Source organism: Mixophyes fleayi, chromosome 1 (assembly GCF_038048845.1).
Source record: "Mixophyes fleayi isolate aMixFle1 chromosome 1, aMixFle1.hap1, whole genome shotgun sequence".
NCBI lineage: Eukaryota > Metazoa > Chordata > Amphibia > Anura > Limnodynastidae > Mixophyes > Mixophyes fleayi.
In genome coordinates, this window is record NC_134402.1 from 234,289,072 (window position 1) to 234,311,130 (window position 22,059).

Consider the following 22,059-nt stretch of genomic DNA (forward strand, 5'->3'; position numbering starts at 1 on the left):
TAAAAAAAAAAAAATTTGATGATAAAAAAAAAAATGAAATGCTGTAGCTTACTTTTGATGTTCAGAATAATGTGTGATTGTAATGCTAACTGGTCGCTATTGCGTTGTTAAAAAAAGTAATTAAATAGATTTGACTGTATGCCAGACAGACAGTTTTCAAGCTACCCCCCTCCCCCACCCCAATAGTAGAATAGAGCACTAGCTTTTTCTTTCCCTTCAAACTAGGCAATGCTGTGTTAGAAAGCCCAGGACTTGAATTGGGGTGTGGACCTGAATAGATGGCTGTCAAAGAGGCAGCCCTCCAGTCCCCACATATAAAACAAATGATCTTTACAACTACAAGATCCAAGGGACTATTATAGACTGAACATATACTCCTCGTGGCTAGCCAAATGTATTGGCAAATACTTTCTGACTTTTTAAAAAAATAATGCTAATGCTGCCACTTGATGTCCTGGAACCAGGGACTATTACTGGTAGACTGCTTCTCAGGATCTTACCTCTTGCATCTGCTCAGAACATAGATCTACATATTTATATTCTTGGGCACATTGCTCCGTTAAATAGATCCACAATGGGTAGGTGAGAACAAGATTGTGAGGGGTGAAAGAGAACTAAATTGCTTTTCCAAAGTGTTTTGCAGACTTCAGCTTTATATTTGCAGATTATCTTTGTTGCAAACACTGGCCATAGATGCTTTGGTTTTTGGAGGCACAGGATTGTAGGAAACACTGAGCTGTACAATATCTCTCCCTACAGAAATGTGCTAACATTTGAACAGTTTCAAATGACACTTTGCTGCTGGTCAAGGGTATATGCACATCACTGTCTGTACTCCAGGCCTATTTTCAGAGCTATTTTTGCCATAATGACACTTGACACTAGACCTAATGCATTTTTACTGGATTTGTTTGCCTTTAAAATCTTATACTGTATGTTGTAAAATAACATATACTAATAATTACACCAGGCAAATAACACAGTGGTACTTTGTATTGTACAGGCGTCAATATTGAAATACAGCGGCATTAAAGAGGGTTAAAGAAATTCCAGCTGTGCATTAAAGACTCTCTATATTTCCAGATCTATTTATCATGATAGGATGATCCTTATAGGAGCTCTCATCTGTCTATTCCCTTTGCAGCAATTTTGTATCTGTCCATACAAGAGCACATAAATAGTATAGAGTGCTTGTGTACTCTGGAGGAATGGTCTCAGGGGGCTTTATTGCTCAGGCCGATAATATGTTCTTAGCAGTTGCAAACAATCATTGTCTGTGCAGTAACACCTTGACATATGATATTACTATAAACTTCAGTAGTGTGACAAAGGGATCTGTAAGTTTATTAAAAGATGACCTGTTAACAGTTCATCGGATGTAATTTTATTGTTTAGTACATAGTGCCTTGTCACTATATAAGTAGGAAAGAAAACTGGGTTTCCCTGTGACTTTTGTTCACTGGGAGACTGCATTTGATGTAACACTCCGTGAGGTATAGAGGAAGCTGGGCTGTGGGTGCAAGCTCACTAGGCAAATGATCCAGCTCACCATCAGTCTGCACTATCCTCCATACCTCGCATTTCTCCTACTGTGTGCTTTTGAGGAAGCCGGCCCGTAGGGAAAGAGCCTAGTGCATTAAGAGTGCTAAATTGAATGCTTTCTTCTGGCTGATAGGGAATACGTTTTTTTATTTTTTTGCAACTTATCGGGTCCTCTTTAAATTAAGGCTTCAGGAAGGGCCGTAATTGTCCTCTTTTGTATATATCGCCCTGTTTAAAATAATTTATTTATTTATTTTTTTCTGTTTAAAATAAAAATGTTTTATTTGGAAGCTTTTTACATATTGCTGCAGTCTCTTCCATGTTTGATTATCCTAGCCATACATGGTGACTTTTTATTGCATAGCCTTTGTGCAAAGCCTTTTGCATCTGCAGGAATTGCCCAAGTACATCAGTGCAAGTCACAAAAAAGCTAATCTGTTATTCTTAATGTTTTTACATTGACTACTTTTTAAAATTAACCCAATAGCAGCAGAAAAGTTAAATTCGTCTGAAAATGTTATATATTTATACAGTACATAAACAAGCAATTAACCATATACATAGCCTATTTTATAATTAAAAGATATAGAAACATGCTAATTTATATGCGCGTGTATACACTTCAGAATAAACTTAATGTTGCATTAACTATGATATCCATTCTGGTTGATGAAATGGATAGAATGTTTCTGAATTAGCTTCAAAAGACTGACCCAATTTATGACCTAGTAGGATATAAGCTTAGATGTGTAATTTTTGTTGAGAAAGAGGGAGATTGGTAATCTCTTTGTAGCAGATTTCTGCCAGAGCAGGGGCTGGTATGATGCAGTGGGGGGAGAGCGACGGCTTGTGTGACCTTAATCTGAGGAACCAAGGTGAGTTAGGGGCTCTGGAGGAGGGGGTGTAAAAGAGAAGACAGGATGCTGAGCAGCAGAGGACCACAGGCAAACGATACAGATTGATAGATGCTAGACAGTGATGCTAATACATCAAAATGAAAACAGAATGATATTGACATATAACATGTTACTTTTTATCAATATCAAAGATAATATTTTATTTAGGGATTTGAAAGGCTTCATTAAAAAATCCCATTTTATGCTGTAAATGTACAATTTGAACACAAGACTATAATGCATTTTGTATAGATAGTCCTGTTTCCTGAGGAATTGCACACTTTAGTTTTTCAACACTGTTGTTGCAGGGGAGGGGGGGGGGGGGGGCTCAGTCAATTATTTCATAGACTTGTTTACTAAAAGGAGGAAACACTAACATCATGCTGGGAGCCTCACTGCTAAACTCGCTAGATAGAAATAAAGAATTTAGTGGGTTAAAATAATCAATTGGGTCCATGTAAACTTCACATTTACATGCTGTAAGTCAATTGAGTGGTCAGAAAAGGCTATCCTCATAGCATGCAGAGGTGCCCACTTCAGGTTAGCGTCCTCTCCCTGTCTCTGAGCTTGTGCATTTTGCAGTTTCTTTCATCTCTTCTGGATTATCAGAATGTCATGGGCCCTCTAATATCAGTGCAAAATCTGTTGCATGAAGCATTATAGGGGATTACTTGGTTACTATTTGTTTAAAATAACTGTATAAACTAACAATTATATGTGGAGTCTGAGTGGGCATATATCGAAAATATATATATATATATATATATATATATATATATATATATATATATATATACATGTGTGTGTCTGAACAACTTTTGTTTTATATTTCTTTGAGGGAGCAATTTTAACACACTGAGGTCAAGTAACCTAGCCCTCATAGTTTACAGTGAAGCAATTAGCTGTGTAGCAGTGAGGGCTATTTCAGAGAGTAGGAGACACTTTTATGGTGTACATTAGTCTGTTTACATTAATATTGTCTATATACTGTTCTGCTTTCAGCTGCTTTGGCATTACATTGGTTAAGCCTGCTCACACTGTTCTGTGTGACTTTGGCAGAAGGGTAGCGAACATATTGTACTGCAGTTATATTACTCAGACTCCTCCCAGCAGCATGAATGGGACAATTCATAGTACAGAGAACGGACTCATGACCAAGATACACAATTAGCATTTGTCCAAACAGAATCGGGCTAGGTCTATTCACTGCCTGCAGATATATTATGCCCATCGTGCAGGTATTCAATGACCTGCACTTAGATGAACGTCAATCTGCAGTGTGTGTATATGAATGTGTTCTCGATTTGTAATATATGGTGCTTGTACTACAGATGTACATTCAGTTCTCCAATATTTTGTATTAATAATGTAATATTTTCCATTTTACTCTATGCCAGCACTAATATGACACCCGGTCCTGCCTGTATAGTGGGAAGGAGCCATTACTAACCTTTGTGGCTATGGAAGGGGCCCCAAGAAGTTGCTGCATCAGGGTCTGAAATTCCTCTTGGTGGCTCTGCATATTTGAAGTAGTGGTGGACAAATAATTTGAAATTAAGGAGCCAGTTGGTGATTGGCATCACAGACATTAATAGAAGTGACTCCAAAAATGTAGGTGTCAGCAGTAGGGTTGTTCTACCCTGGTTTAAAACCGAAGCTCTATAAACATACAACCACTCTCACTCTCATGATGGTTACAAATGGAAGGTCTACTATCTACTCACTGGGGGGCTTGACAGTAAGAGGTCCTTCCCCATATATTTACTGGACCCATTTCAGGAGTTTCCATGTCATCAGCCTGTGATTAGGCATTCACGTGTAAGGGAGGGGAGGGGAATGCTGGCTAAGAAACCACGGCAGGGAATGCAGTGTTACAGTTGTGTAGTCACTTATAGATATGATTTAATGCAAGAGAACCTTTGTGCCAGTGATGAACATTAATGAAATATTTGAGATCCATGCTGTTACAAAACGGAGGCCTGTGAAATGTGGGTTTATCATTATTCATAATCTATTTTACAGGGGAATACATTGTAAACAACATGGTATATTTAAAAGTCTTTATGTGGGACCCTTATTTCCTTATTGGGACTTCACAAAACACTTAGGGCTAGATTTACTAAGCTGCGGGTTTGAAAAAGTGGGGATAATGCCTATAGCAACCAATCAGATTCTAGCTGTCATTTTGTAGAAGGTACTAAATAAATTAAAGCTAGAATCTGATTGGTTGCTATAGGCAACATCCCCACTTTTTCAAACCCGCAGCTTAGTAAATCTAGCCCTTAGAGTGCATTTAATAATGTTATGACTGCAACATGTTTAGTCGTATAGTTTGAAATAAAGGATTACATTTATTTAACTATAAATATGCTTTTGTGTAGTGACTGTTGCCTTGTTTTCTTAGATCTGTTTTGATGCAAAGCTTAAAACCTTTAACTTGAAAAGCTGCTTTTCCTCAAAAAATAGACCTAAATTTAAATTTTTCATTAACATAGGGTAAGGTTTAATTAGGCCATAATATCCGATGTAATGAGTGAGATGTATCATCTACAAATGCCTGCTATTTAAATCAGTAGCTTGTGTAACAGCAAGTGTGTGTTACATCATATACTTTACACTATTTATTTCAGAGTGTCTTGGTATGTGTGCCCTTACGCTATATATGTTTTTGTATGGTCAAATGTTTCTGCTGTTGGAATAGGATATTGATGAATTGTTTTTGTGCTGTTCTTTATTCCTGAAAAATTATTTTCAATTCCAGTGCGTCACGATTAAGAGATATACAGTTAGGTCTTCCTGGTGGCTTCATATATACTAAATCCCACATATTTACACTAAGGGCTATATTTACTAAGCTGCGGGTTTGAAAAAGTGGGGATGTTGCCTATAGCAACCAATCAGATTCTAGCTCTCAATTATTTACTACTTTCTACAAAATGACAGCTAGAATCTGATTGGTTGCTATAGGCAACATCCCCACTTTTTCAAACCCGCAGCTTAGTAAATCTAGCCCTAAGTCCCTACATCTAAAATTATTTTAGGCTGTAAGTGTTTTACAGTAGTTTGTATATAACACGAGTGCCATTATTAATGTGATGATGTATAGTCTATAAGTGATAATTATGGTACAATCAATGATAAGGATATAAAGGCATTGTGCTTTTACACAGGTCATGGAACACTGAGGTGACATCTAATATCTTAATAGTCTAAATTGTAAATGAAATGTTATAGTAACATATCTTTTTTTTTTTTTTTTGTGAAAGTAATGCTTTCGCCCCATAGAAGTGCAAGCAAAAGTAAGCGTTACTTGTTACTATATAAACGGCCAATTGAAGCAGCCCCTAAAACATCTGGTATGAAGAATAAATTTCCCTTGCCTATATATTTTATTATAAACGATGATGCTACAGCAGTTATGTAATCATTACTCTGCAGTTTAAACCATTATATGTACAGCAATTCATGTACGTGATCATGTATTCCATATTTGTAAATGAAGACGATATTATAAGCCACCAAATAGTTTTGGTATCACTTAAAAGCATAAGGCCCCAGTCTCAGTGCTTTTGTACAGTGTTTTTTGTCTAATACACAAATGATGGAAGAGCTAAAGCCCCTAATAAACAATTATTGTTCTAATTAGCAGCAGCTATTTTTAAAGTGCCATGAATTCTGCAGCGCTGTACAGAGAACTCTCTCACATCAGTCCCTGCCCCATAGGAGCTTACAGTCTATATTCCCTAGCTCACACACACACACCGCATTAGACTAAGGTCAATTTAAAAGCAGCCAATTAACCTAATAGTATGTTTTCTGTTTTTTAAGAAATGTTTATTTCTAAAGCGCCAACACATTTTGCAGCTCTGTACTTGAGGGGGACCATGACACAAACAAGTTAGATGGAGTTGGGTTAAACAAGGAGTCAAATGTGCAAAACAGATGGGGAAATAAGGCTTTTGAGGATACATTTAGCCAGAATGAGGACAGAATTAGGACTCATGCATGAGTCTTTAAAAATAACTTTACTTAAAAGCATAGACAAAACCTTGTACTTTGTCCTTGCTTTTAACAGAGCATTAGTATTCATACACTTCCCTGCAGCATAGTCTACTACTTATTTAACAAGCACTCCCATAGACTGTCAAAGCTGATGTTAGGTAAACTCATGTCCTAAAGTGTATTTATAGGTTAATTTGCTTATTGTGTGTGTATAGATAGATAGATAGATATAGATATAATATATATATCTCATGGAGCGTTTACTAGGCTTGGTTGAGACTTCTTAAATGTACTTTGAACACTTGATTTTACACCTTGTGTATAAGGCCTTAATTCAGGGTATAAAACGGATTTGCTTAATTTCCATTCAGCAACACTTGTGGTTTTTCAAGGAACTGTAATATGTGTGCCAAGGTTGGGATTAGGTGGGTTGTGGGTAATGTAGTTTAGCAGAAGCCAATTTAGCCACAGCAGATGACCTTGAATGGTTAGAGATTAGGGAAGAAAGGGTAAAAAGAAGCATAAAGGAAATCATGATTTAAGACACAGAGATATCCTTTATATTGGTGGGCATGTAAAAATGGAAGCAAGGATGGGGATAAGGTATAGAAAGTGAAGGGAAGTATGTTATGGTCTGAGAATGGGAAGGTTGATTTCAGATAAGTACATTTTGTTTGTTTTTCTCAATGTCTTGTAAATATCATATTGAGGTTGTGCACAGTGAGGTCGTGCCAGTCCAAATGAAGCGGTAAGGGAGAGAAGCTTGGATGATGATACAATTGTGTGTTGAGATGAATGTTGGGAGTGGAAATAGTTGTGGCTATGAAAAGGGCCGGGATTCAGAGATATGTTGCCTGGAAGGAAGAGGAGAAAGGTAGGTGGTGAAGTGGTTTATGCTTCCTTATACTTTGTAACATTGGATAGTTAAATGTTGAGCTGAAAAAAAGGATACAATTTCAAGTTTGGAAAGGGGTCCCAAAGTAGATAGTGATACATTTTGACATAAGGTCCAGAATCTTGAAGCAGCCGGTGTACAGTTTTGGAATATATTTTAGTCAATTAGTAGTGCTGTAGTAGCAGGCTCTGCAATTCAGTAAATTTTTTTTGTTTTTCAAATCCAAGGGTTGAAGTCTAAATTTGAGGTCCAGATTTCAGTCTATAGTGTTGGCATCCTGTGCTATTTCCATGTTTCCTCAAGATGAACTCATAATTGCTTAGCTGGATCACTATGCTTGTGAGGCACCATAGCCTATGAGGTTGCCCCTTAGAGAGATGCTTGATTCATAGTCCAGTTTCATATACAAAGATATAGCCCATCATCATCATCATCATCATTTATTTATATTGCGCCACTAATTCCGCAGCGCTGTACAGAGAACTCATTCACATCAGTCCCTGCCCCATTGGAGCTTAGTCTAAATTCCCTAATATAGACACACACTCACACACAGACACAGAGCGAGAGAGAGAGAGACAGACAGACATGGAGAGACTAGGGTCAAATTTGATAGCAGCCAATTAACCTACCAGTATGTTTTTGGAGTGTGGGAGGAAACCGGAGCACCGGGAGGAAACCCACGCAAACACAGGGAGAACATACAAACTCCACACAGATAAGGCTATGGTCGGGAATCGAACTCATGACCCCAGTGCTGTGAGAAGTGCTAACCACTAGGCCATTGTGCTGCCCCATCACTGCAAGCATAATGTACATTACATGTTTTCCAATTTTTTTTTTCTGTTTTATATCACATCCCCTTTTATCTGCTGTTTATGGTTTTTACAATGAAATTATATATATATTTTTTTATACAATTATTGTTTGAGCTATCCATGTATACAATCAATAAACTGTTCTGTTATAACATTATTTCACTATATTCCTTACTTGATTGATAGCATTTCATATACTAATGGAGTCCATATAGGCGTTGAATATAATTGTTAGAATCTTTCCTATTTCATGCTACTATGTCTTTAACAGAGCTACAGTGCTACGTTGGAAACTTCATTTACTTGCATACTTCATGCATAAAGGTTTATATTTTTGTGAATAGCTGCCTTTCACTTTGTACATTCCAAACCGATTTCACATTAAGCATGAACCAAAGTGGAATGCATGCACCATAGGGATCACATGGTTTAAGGACACTGAAAACAGACAAACCAAAAATGCTTGAATAACTTTTATTTTTGTTCATCATTGCACTAAATTTAATTATTTTACCCCAATGACCGCAGCCACCTGCAGATTAACAGAGATATCCCCAACCAACCCCCAAATTAAAATTTTGATGCTCTACAGATCACCCTATATATTAATTCTTCACCATCCACACTTACTCGGTATTAAGCATGCAGTCCCTCAATGCACATTATGGACAAACGAATATTTGTAGTTCAAAATATTTTACTACTGCTAATTAAATACTAAAACACACAGCTTTGGTTAGCAGTGCAGCATTGAGCATGATCATCTGATACTGCATGCCACTGGCCAGAAGTAAACACCCAGGAATGCAGTTTTACAGGATGTATACTTGTACATATTTTGGCTGGTCACACTGGGGCTAAACATTGCACATTCTTGTTATCTATGATAAAGGTACCATGGTGACTTGTAATGTTCCCACGATAAATAGTTGGAAGTACATGGGGAGCTGGTAGTTGTGTGTAAACATTCCCACAAAATCAGGTCCTGAATAGTAATAGAAGTGACAGCAGTAGGAGTAGAGTGGAGGCTGCAGCTGGTTTTGACCTTTTTATTTAGCATAATTAGAATAGTCATTGCATAATGGGTATAGATCAGCCCAGCCTTTTACCTCAAGCCACCGTGTAAGATAGGTTCAACTCTTACATTGAACTCATAACGGACTTTCAATGAAGTAATTAAACACAAAATGCTTTGATGCTTTTCCTTAATAGTGTTTTTTGTTTTTGTTTATTTAAACCATATTTTTCTTCAGCTCATGACCTGTCTTCTCAGGACTAACTGGCTTGTCCAGTCATGGTGTGTTCTCCATCACCATCAACCAAGCGACAGTTGAATTACTTTTTTAGGAAAAAAAAATCCTGCATCTCTCATGCATATTTCATGACATAGTTACTCTACATCAGTGGTTTCATAGCATGTTATTAATAAATTGTGCATTGGAAGCTTTGGTGGTGTTCTCAAAGTTCTCAAAATGACGTCAACAGCGTTTTACACCTGTTAGTAAGGAGAATTCTATCAAAGTGGAAAAAGTGGGGTTGACCTCCAAAAGTGGTCATGGTTTTAATAGAATGCAAAATTAATTTACCATTTTAAAGATAGTTTATCTCCGCTTTATGCTTCGTTCACTGTTCTAAGATTACGGATAGTATCGGAAACATCTGGCATTGTAGTGCACTGCTATGTGTTTGTCTGTCCCCAGCTCTGCAGTTTGAGTGCAAAATAAGAGTGCATTTCTCTTCAGTGCCAGCTGTCGCTTGCTGGGTATCTCACTGGCAGTGCCAGGCAATATTGGAAATACAGGGATCCAGTAACAATGTGTTTGCTGTTTGTGTTCTATACAGCCTTATCCTCAACAACAACACTTTGTCCGACTTGGCTACACATATGGTTGAGCATCCTGGGTAATTTCTTGTCACCAGCTAGGTCCAGTCAACCAAAACTGGCTAACTTAACTTGATGGTCTTTGGTCATCTGACCTGCAATGCTGTCTAAAGAGATCTTACAATCAGTGTAGCATCCCTGTCGATGTGAGTTTGAGCAATGTCTATAATATTATTTATTTATTTTTATTATTTTTAGTGATTTTATGTACAATATTTAATGTGCATTTGTCACCAGCACAGAGCGGATGCAGACATTCATGAGAATGCAAGCTGTTAATATACTAGGAACTAATAACTCAGTGGCAGTTTTCATTGAATTGGTAGGCGGGGTAGTAATAGTCAGCCCCTTCTCTCCTTATGCTGACTAAAGCCAGGGATGGACATAGAGCAGGAGCCACGTAGCCAGTGTGCCTAAAAATGTACTTCTGGTTTTTAAAGTCTTGCACTTGCTTCTATTGAGGATAATGAATACATATCTTCCCTGGCTTCTAATTTCGTCTGACTCCTGAATTCTACATTATTTTGTTTTGCAGTAAACTGCATAAGGTGATGAGTACTAAACTGCAGGCTGCATCTGGGGAGGGATGCTGGGCCACGTAAAGGGAAGGAACTAGGCAGAGTGGTGCCTGACTATTTTGCCAAGTTTTTCCGGATTCTGTTTTTAGATAAGATAACAGCATTATTACACTCTGATAGAGCCTAAAGCTAGGTACACACTACACGGTTTTCATCCAATAATCGGCTCAATCAGCCGACATACGACCGCTCGTTCAAAAGTCGGATCAGTGTGTGTAGTGACACGATGGTCGAAAGTCTGCCCAAATGGACAATTGTCGCCTCATTTGGTTGGTCGTACCGTTTAATATTTTCGTTCCCATCTCGTTTCCATTATGTAGTGTGTATAAACTTCCGACCGATGTGTACGAAATTGCAATCATTGCTCAGGACAACATGGCTGTAAAAAGTAGCTAAAGGGAAGTCTGCTCTTCCCTTTATCTTCTAAAACAAGGCTAGTGTGTATGCAGTCCATGGACCGAGCGATCGGACCATCGATCGCATGTAAAATAGCTCGGCATAAAAAGTTGGTGGGAATTTCTGTAGTGTGTACCTAGCTTAAGCATTGCTGCCTGACTGCACTGGTGCCAGGGGTTCTATTCCAACATCTGTTTGGAGTTTGTATGTCCTCCCTATGATTGGTTGTTTCCCCTCCAGGTGCTTTTGGTTTCTTCCCACTGTTCAAAAACATACTGGTAGTTTAATTGACTTCTGACAGAAATGAGTCCTAGTATGTATGTTTTTGTGGTAAAGGATTTAGACTGCAAGTTACATTGGGATAGGGAACAGAGATGAATGTGTAAACATATCAGAAAGTGCTGCATAATGTGGTGGCATTATATAAATAAACAAACAATTATAATAGGAAACCTGCATGTTTACATGGTGCTGGGGGCATGTTTTAAATGATTTATTGTGGACAGGGAACATGCCTTCCCCTTCCCTGCACTCACATTTATACAAATATTTAGGTACAATACTCAGGCTGCATTGTCATGTAGGAAAACTGGGCACATATCTAGGACAACACTACTTAGGCAAATTACATGTTGATTTTATTTACTTTTTTTCCTTTATTTTTTTTTTTATGACTCTTGGTCATTGCCAACCATCTATTTTTCCAGTAATAAGAATAAAGGAGCAAATGCTTGGTAAAGGAGTATAAGCATGTGAGTTGTACAAATAATAATGGAATACTAATACAATTCAGTGTCATCTATTTATACAGTCCTTTCTATACTGTGGTAATCTAGTGTAATAATAATTAAAAGCTTATTACAAAATATCCTGATGGTATTTTTTTTGTAAAAAGTGCTTATTTGCTTCTCATCACCACTGATGGGCCTTATGGCAGCTTCATTGTTAGGAATAGCTATTGTTCATGAGCAGATCTGAGAATGATCTCTGTAGGTAGCAATGGAAAATGATGCTCTTTTCACTTTACTGCCAACAGTAAAAGGTAAAGTTTGAGGCAAATTCATAGGCTGTATTTTAATGCATATGAAGTAACCTGCTTCACATTAAGCGTGACTTAAGTTATCCTAACACTTAAGTACATGGTAAAGGTGTCAAATGCTTTTTAGTAAAATGAGGTTGCTTTCAAATGTGTCAGTAATTCCATGAGCTGGTAATGAGACTTCTTATTGATGACCACTGAGTGCCTTTTGCTCTTGAATTATTTTCAGTACCAATTAATAATACTGTTGCTCTTGATTAAATGATAATTGTTACTAAGGAATAGTAATCAGGGTTGATGGTACTAAGAGGCACTTGCCTGGTATATAAATTGTGAATCTGAGCCAAGTTTAACCCTTCGGCTGCTGAGGAAGCACTTGATGGAACACTCTATATTTAACTAGAGTCTGTGTGTAGTCCGTATCGGGTTCCATTGACCTTTGAGTTGTCAGGACATCAATCCTACATAAGTTTTCTAGGTATCAGTAATATGTTCTGATATGGGGACAGCCATACAAAGGAGGTATTCAATTATATGATATGCCTAGTGGAAAGTGATGCATAAATTAACTATACTCAAGATATTCTAATTTGTTTGAAACGCACATTTTTGTTTGTGCAAACTGGTCATACTGATATCACTTCTGCAATTGTTACACAGTATTGTGTTGTTAGTCTGCCTGTCCTGTATCTACAGATAAGCTCTTCGGAAAGCGTCTTCTGCAAGCTGGTCGATATATCACATCCCACAAGTCCTGGATGAGGACCGTGCCCACCGAAAATTGTGATGTGGTCATGACATTCTCAGGTAAGTTCATCACTTTTTATGACTGTAAAAGTTGCCCCAATGTAACAAGTAGCAGCATACAGGCAACCTATTTGATAGTCACCATTATGATCTAGTTCTTCTATTTAACTTTTTTATTATATTTCCAGACACTACAGATGACCACACTCTGCTCTGGCTGCTGAACCATGTGCGACTGGGGATCCCTGAACTAATAATGCAGATCCGTCATCATCGTCATACACGAATCTATGCCTTTTTTGTCACCGCCACATACGAGAAGTACGTTTCTTGCAAAAGCCATATTTTTCTTATAAAACTGATGCCTAAATTGGTGCTAAAGTAGTGGTCAGTTTGTTTAACAGATAAAAGACCACTGTTATTGCCTCATCCAAGATGATTTGTGCTCTTTGACCTCTGTATATGTGCTAAAATATTGGGGGCCAGATAATAAAAAGGAAATTCCTCCTTACAAATGACCATGGCCTGCTCACATCGGCACCTTAAACAACATATAATTAAATATTTATTGTATTGTCTGGAATGTATCTGTCATATTCTGAACAACTATGAATATTCCTTAGTGATAATGAGTGGTGGGCAGCTCCTGTGCTGGCAGGGGACCACTCGCTCTGCTCCCAAGAAACGTTTGTGACCTCATGAAGATGCCAGTTTTCTCTGAATGAGGACATGAGATCAGTGTCACAAGGACGCCTACCCATACCAACAGCCAGTTTCAAGAAATTGCTATTGCAATTGCAAGGGAGATAATAGCACAATGTTATCGCTGATTTTCTCAAGCTTAGTATGTGCATTAACTGTACACTACAATTAGGCTTTTACTTGGTGCACTAGTAGTGGAAATTATTCCAGAAAGTGCATGACCACTTTACTTCACTTTACTTACTGTGATGTGATTTTAGTACATGGCTTTCTATGACTTCTAGCACTTTACTTTTCAAGAGTTTCAATACTAATAACTAAAATAAAGCATGAATCTGCTCAACAGATCCGGGCTCACTGACAATGAATGTACTGGTATGGCTATAGTCCTACAAATCTGTCTAATTAGCTTCAACCTCTATTGGAATGTAAGCTGTATACTTTAAGCAATGTTGGATGTAAGAAGGGGAACGCTACTCATGACTTAGCGTTCACTAAACAGTAAAAACAAATGGGTTCAATCAGTATTTCCTCTCAGAACCAATGCCCCCATAATCACACCTTCCATGCACCTAAACAAATTTGAGACCTATATAGGGCTTCACAAATTTGTAATTAAGCTAACTCTAAAAAAGTTCTTCCAGATTAACAAATACTGAAAAGAGAATAAGTGTAGCCGATGGTGAACCGACAGCTGATAATGTTTCAAGTTCACCATTCCAACACACGCTATTAAAAAATAGGTCTACTTTTTACCCTAGTCACCAAAAAGGTCCCTTTTTGGAAACCTTTCAGAAACTGGTAGAAAGAGAACTAGAAAATCTTCACACCAAACCCAATAATAGGGTATACCAATCCAATATTAGCAAGTCAGAAAGGAAAGCCCTCAAAGATCTACAGACAAATCGAGAAATCGTCATCAAACCGGCTGACAAGGGGGAGGCATCACCATTATGGATAACACTTCCTATTTGAAAGAGCTAGAGAATCCGCTTAGGGACCCCTCTACATACAAACTCTTACACAGTGATCCGACCTCAATCTATAATGATGAACTCTCTACACTTCTCAATAGAGCATACAAAAAAGGCATACTTATCAAAACAGAATACCAATATCTACGGATTCAAAACCCAAGACTTCCAGTTATATATTTACCTAAGATTCACAAATCACTCACTAACCCACCAGGACGCCCGATTGTATCAGCTATTCAATCTCTCACTACTCACCTTTCAAGTTACATTGACACCTTCTTACTGCCGGTGGTCACTCGCCAAAGAAGCTATCTTACGGACACTGGACATGTATTGCAGATCCTTGAAAATGTTGAATGGTGTCCAGGATACATATTGTTGACATGTAATGTTTGCTCACTATACACCATTATTGACCATGAGGTAGGGTGCAATCACGTTCAGCATATCTTAACTGCAGAAACCGATATCCTGTCGGAACAAATACAGTTCATTATGGAAGCAATAAGGTTCATATTACACCACAATTACTTTTGGTTCAATGGCCACTACTATGAGCAGGTTCGCGGGACTGCTATGGGTGCCACATTTGCGCCCAGTTACGCGAACATGGCATGGCACATTGGGAAAATAACCATATATGGCAGAACAATTTTTATGCCCCGTTCATCTTAGGCTGGTTCCGGTGCATAGACGACTTTTGTCTATGGATTGAAACCAGGGATACTCTTTTTTGCAATTTTAACATATCTCAGCTCAAACAATCTCAACCTGAAATTTACGGCCCAGTTCAGTGAGAAAAGGGTTGAATTTTTGGATCTGGACATCTCCATTGTGAATGACCAGATTCAGACCAAAACATTCTTGAAACCAGTGGATTGCAACTCATTTATCCCAGCTTCCAGCAATCCTTTTAAATAGATGGCTCACCAACATTCCAAAGGGTCTTTTTATTTGAATCAGACGGAATTGTACTAATCTCTCTCTTTATGATGAACAATCGAATACCTTGAAAGATAGGTTCATGGAGAGAAACTATGAGCAAAGAACAGTAGATAAAGCCTATGAGGCGGCCAGGGAAATAGACGGAACAATCCTTCTAGTCCCCAAGAATAAGCAAAAAGACACCCATGACCACTTTGAATCCACTTTCATCACCAAATATAGCCAGAATCATAGGGAATTAGAAAAAAAATCATCCAAAAACACTGGAGCATAGTACTAATGGATGAGACCTTGAAAGAAATCCTTACCAATAAACCCAACATGATATACAGAAAGTGTGTTTCCCTTAATACTAAACTTGTAAAATGTTGCATCCCCATAGACAAAAATAACCAACAAGCCACTTGGCTAAACGAAAATAAGGAGGGCTTCTATTATTGTACTAGATGCCAAGCCTACAAATTAACGAAACAAAATGGAATCAAACCTATAATAGAGTTCCTCTTCATCACATGGGGAATCTTGCAAGATTAAGGACAAAATAACTTGTGACACCATGGGGGTGGTGTACTTGCTAGAATGTCCATGTGGACAACAATACGTTGGTCGTACGATACGCAAGTTGCACGTACGAATATCAGAACATCTTCGCAACATTAGGAACAAATCAGAAAGTCATAGTATGTCTGACCATTTCCACAAACAACATGCTCATGATCCATCATTACTCCGATTCATAGGGATCTGCAAGAAACAGAAACCCTGGAGAGGGGGGAATTACATTGCACTTATTTCTAAGGTTCTAAGGAAGAGGCTAGGTAGATTTACAACTTAAAAACCCTGACTCCTAAGGGATTGAATGGGGATTTTGATTTAGGATATTTTTTGAACACCTGATCCTCTTCACTATTCATCACATATGTCCCAATCTACATTGTTCATAGTTGGCTCATTTCCAACAGGCTTCATCTTGGAATATAAAATACTGATGGACTTAAAACACAAAGGCACTTAAATGTATTGTTTTCTCGCAAGCTACAAAAAGCTCTTTATATAACATCCCAGCATCTTATATGCCAGTAGTAATTCTGCTTTGTTGTGGGACATGTGCTGTTTTGATGTGTACAATCCTTTATAACTTCATTATTCAATGTGTTTTATACCAACATCATTGTTTACTGTTTGCCATTCTTTGTATCTTATGCACTGTGCATTGCCTGCACTTCAATGGTGGATTCATTGTCACCCATCTGAGCCAGCTGGTTCATTCCACACTTACCAAGTCAATTAACATCAATCACTAGCACCTGTTAGCAATAACTAAAACCTACAAATACTGGCTAGGATCACCAGTATGCTTTCAGAAATCCCTGAGGAAGCCCATGGTCATACCCTTTGGGCGAAGCGTGTTGGTTGATTATCTTATGTTTTTTGTTTATCCTACCCCTTCACAATCAATTCTTACTCTAATCAGTCATCAACGGCATTATCACCACAACTGCTAGCCGCATTCCGGCATCACAAGTGCTATAATTTGATTACCGAGAAGCCTCATACAGTGTCCGGACGATTGGAGTACATTCAGTGTCTGTGCGATTGCAGCGCACATGCGCCATCCTTTAACAGCATCTCACAGCGGGACTGACTAGATCATCTCCCCGAAGCAGGGCAAGTAATCAGATTCCTAACTGTTGGAGATGGACATCCTGGGCTGACGGAACCACCGATCGACTTAAATGTGAGTTCTACAAACCGATAATCTCTCCACTCATTGGACATGTTTGGAACTTATACGGACTTGTGAATACTCTTCCTTTTATCATTGGAGCTACCAGAGTACGTTTGGATTGATCCTAGTTGGAATCCATACAGATCTTTCCACCTCTATTCAGCTACTCCACACAACATTGGACATTGGAGTTACTAGAAACACTTTTTTGCTTTGTGACTTCTTTGCAATTATTACAAGCTATATCATACTGCAGTTGAATATATACTCTTTCGGAATTTATGATTTTAATTGTTCTGGCCGGAACGTGTGTATAGCACATCATTGCATAAAACGATTGTCTTTGCTATTTACACATTGATTTGCGCCTATGTACCGAATATACTTTTGTATTTATCATCATTTCCTCCCTCGGAGGGTGGGGACTCCCCCGAATTTTAGGTCCATTTGTGGCAGCACCCACACATACCAGGAGGCGTGGCCTCACTCATCTTTTTTTATTCCCATGTCCCCATAGTGACTGCTAACTTTTTATGAAAAAGGATTGTTTGTACCAAATCACCATAACCTTTTTTTTTTTCTTAATACTACTTCACTATGAGAACCATTTACACAATTTCGCCTCTTACTGATGGTTATGTCTTTTCTCTTCAGCAATCATGACTCCTGAGTACATTCGAGTTATGTCTTTTTATTTGTCCTTCCATAATGTCTTACAGGTAACAATGATATTTGCTGCCACCACATCTTACAGAACAGTGTGTGTTTATAGTAGTTTGCAATTGCCTGTTACCTTGGTCATTTTCCTGTCCATTTTGCAGTTTGCTCCGCGGTGCGGAGGAGATTGGGCTTCGGAAACCAGTGAAAGCAGAGTTTGGCGGTGGAACACGTATTTTCTCCTGTGAAGAGGACTACATTTATCAGAACATTGAAAACGAGCTGAATTTTTTCACATCTCAGGTAAGTCCTACCTACCACTTTATGTAGTACTGATATGTATGCAGGATCACAACATGTCTGTTCTTGGTGCTGTTATTTATATTGTGACATACAAACTCACAGTGTCCGTGACTGGGATGTTACTGCAAGGGTTTAAGAGGATTTCAGCATTCATCTTACACTCATCTATCACATAGGATACATAGATATAGGATCCTATATCTTTTACACAAATGTACATGCTTGCACACATTATGTGCTGTTAGCCATAGGGGTTAACATTTCATTCTCTAGCATTCAAAGGGTTAACACATCCAAGCAATATTTCTCGTCCTTAAAGGCTTATGGATTCATTAGTAGTGTCACAAGGGTAAACTTATTCAATTTTAGATTTAAAATAAAAGGAACAAGGCTTTTGAACATAATAGAAACATTCAATAAATGACACATGAAAATAAAAGCAATAACAGGAAAAATAAAAGGAATACATTTCTATAGAATAATCTGTATTCCAGGGGAACGTAAGTACAGCCCTCAATTTGATTAATCCTCAAAAAAATGGACACCCAAGCATAGTTTTTTACAAGGGTTTTATAAAGATCAGCACCTTTTGCCTTAGCCACTCATGTGTGATGTCACTGGGAAAAGGCTGTTCCTATGCTAAAGAAGTGTATTCCGGTCTTGTCCAAGCACACATCCACAGGAGTTGTCACCTCTGAGTCTTGTAGCCATGAAGTTTGATTTAGCTGAAAGTCCTACTTCCCACACCACCTTACTAATGGACAAGATCAACACCTTTTAATTACCAATACTCTGTCTTTACAAAAATAATCTTAATTTAAAAGGTTATCCTACATTGATGGCAAGAGGGAAATTGGTTTATTGGTTGGAAATCCACAGACATGGTGACTGTTAGGTCATAGGCTAAGATGGCTTCCTCAGGGCTTACTGGCCACATTTCTTAAGTAATTGATCTGAGGAGAAATAATTTATTGATAGTTCTACAGTCCTATCTTTCTTTAAATCTTAGATTAGGTCTCCACCATCACATATATCATGTCATTTTGTTTGAGTCGTTTCTAAGGTGTGTTTGGTGTAAGTCAGAGCACCTTTGTGTGTTCAATCTTTAGAATCTTCAGACTGTTCACAACATCACATTCCAGAAGACGGAGTATGCTTATCTTGTGGGAGGCGATTTCCTGTCCGCTCCTTGTGAATATAATAGTGGGGACAGTGCAGCATATGACAGGGACCAATGTCCTAATGTAAGGAGGGGGTTAAAGGAAAGCAGGAATTCACAGATTGGGAATTAAATAATGGAAACGCAGGATTCCACAACAGCTTCAAGAAGTGATGTGAGGCTCCTCTATAATCGATGCTGGAAGAATGTGGTGCCAAGCGCATCTCTATATGAATTGAAGTTTATACAATACATCTGTGTGGGGTTTTTGTTTTTTTCACATTTGTAGGTCAAAGGTTGTTGTTGGCATTAGCAAAGTATTTGGTAAATGGGGAAAATAGTGAGATATATGGTGTTGCCTGGGTATGTGTGTCACCTAATAATAAGAATGTTGTAGAATTTTCATAATAGAATTTAAACTGCTTGCACATTACAAACAATCCTACTTTCAAGTTGTAATTCTTCACATTGTACTCTATAGAGATGGGTGAAATTTGTGATTGAGTTTTTCTGTTGGGAAAAAAAACTTTTCACAGCGAAGTTCCAGTGAGTTTTGCTGTCTGAAGCAATACCACTCTGCACTGTATTTGTAAATTTGCATTTACTTTTTATGTAGGTACTGTTGTCTTGACTGTCTGAGTGTTTATGTGGTCAGCACGATTTGAAGTTCATGGGGGTATATTACAAACTCCTTCGGGTAGAAAGCATGCAGGGATTACTGAAGGACAGCTGTGAGCAAATGATTTAAATTAACTTAAATATTTGAGTTATTTGTATGTGGGTGAATATAATTTATTTAAAATGGATGTACGGGGAGTGTAGTGAAGTGTGTGTTCTATAGTGCTATGTATAAGGAACATTGTTGTGAGCTTGGTCCAGAGTATAGGAAGTGTACTATGTGTTTTTAGTGCCATGTGTAGGCTTAATTGAGGATTCTCTTACAATGAGATGACATTTAGTTCTGTTTTGTAAGCTTGTTACATGTATCTAGTCTGGGCAGATAAAATGATGGTGAGGAAGGACATCTTGGCTGACATATTAAAAGAAACATGTAAGAGAAACGTCTTTTTCACAGAAGAAAAAAATGAGTACTATTGTTATATCTGTTTAGATCATAGCATAAGTAAAATACATCCAGTAAAACTTGCATCAGTGAAATTATTGCTCACAATATGTTCTTAAACATACTTCTTGCTCAATAATGGCAATGTTAACATCTTAATTTTCTAAAGTCCCTTAGTGCAACTGCTGTACCCTTGAGTGTCCTTATTGACACATGGTAGTTACTATATTGTTGGTACCATGTTGTTGGTCTTGTTCATCCCTTTTTCAGGAACGTCAGAGCGTCATCAGGTACTGGATGGAGAACCTCCGAGCTAAGCAAGGAGAATCTTTGCACAATATCTACTTCCTGGAGGGACAGCCAATCAGTGAGTGAGCCCTTGTACTCTAAGTGAACCTGCATGGATGGTTTAGGAAAAAGCCCAGCCAATCTATTTTGATGTGGGTGGAGCTGAAAAGTTAAGGCTTGCCAGAACTGCTGTGGTTCCAAATGGCTCCAACATTGATATGTTCTCTACTTTTATCACTCAACCTGTTTGAAATCAAGCGGTTTTTGGTGTCCATGCCTCTGCCCTGTAAATTTAAATAGGAGCTCACTGAGGAGGTGCATCAATAACCAGTCTGAGCGTTAACAATAGAGAACAAAGAGGAGCGTGCCCACTACGGCATTCAGGGTTCCCGAGAGATGTGACTAATCATGGAGCATCCATAGTAAGTATGATTTTGTTTTTGATCGCCATAACTTCATCCAAAAATATTTAATTTTTTCCCCTACTTTTAAACAGAATTGTTCTAGAGTCGTGGCTATAAATATTGGCACCCTTGGAGTTTTTTTTTCTCATAATGAACCATTTTTTCCCTAAAATTGTTAAAATTAAAAAATATGTTGGTATCCACATGTGTATTTTTTTTAATTTGCAGTGGAATAATACACAAAAAGCAGAAAAAAGTCATAGCTTATTACACACAGAAATCCTTAAATTGCACAAATTATTGGCACCTTTTAGAAGCAGGCCTCCTAAATATGTAGAATGCAAGGTGATGCTCCTTTACTTTGTAACTGAAATCACCTGTGGTGAGTAGCAGGTGCCTGCAATATACAAATCACTTGTGAAACAAGCTTCAATAGGGAATATGATTCAGTTTCCTGTGTTGTCACTGTGTGTACCGAAATGAGCATGGAGAAAAGAAAGAAAATCAGAGGATTGTCTGAGGAGGTCAGACAGAAGTTTGTAGCCAAGCATGTATAATCTCAAATCTACAAATCAATCTCCAGAGACCTTTTACATTCTTCTTTTCACTGTATGTAATGTTGTTAGGAAGTTTTAGGCTACAGTGCCATAGGCCTTACTTCCTTTGACGTGGCAGCAAGAGAAAGCTTGATTGAAGATTGCAGCGCAGAATTGTTCGAATGGTGGAGAAAGCATCTCAGTCGATTGCAAAACATTCTAGATGACCTTTAGACACAAGGTACAACCATTTTAACTTGCACAATCTGTTACCAACTCAGTGAAAAGGGGTTATATTTTAGGATGCCAAGGAGGGCCCCACTGCTGAGACAGACATAAGAGAGCCCACCTGGAAACCAGTATCACTACTAAAACATACCTGAACAAGCCAGTTTCCTCCTGGGAGAATATCCTGTGTACAGATGAGACCAAATTAGAGCTTTTTGGTAAAGACTATAATCCCTATGTTTACAGAAAGAAAAATGAAAAGAACACCTTTCC

At 38.1% G+C, this 22,059-nt stretch overlaps 1 protein-coding gene across 2 annotated transcripts in view; it reads left to right on the forward strand.

Annotated features, from left to right (window-relative positions):
- Positions 1 to 22,059, forward strand: part of ANO8 (anoctamin 8) — a 52,533-nt gene that overhangs the window by 13,472 nt on the left and 17,002 nt on the right. For both annotated transcript variants that reach the window (XM_075207849.1, XM_075207858.1), the window contains exons 2-5: positions 12,745 to 12,855; positions 12,984 to 13,116; positions 17,970 to 18,108; positions 20,601 to 20,697. In XM_075207849.1, the coding sequence (XP_075063950.1) occupies positions 12,745 to 12,855; positions 12,984 to 13,116; positions 17,970 to 18,108; positions 20,601 to 20,697 (480 nt within the window). The remainder of the gene's footprint in view (positions 1 to 12,744; positions 12,856 to 12,983; positions 13,117 to 17,969; positions 18,109 to 20,600; positions 20,698 to 22,059) is intronic.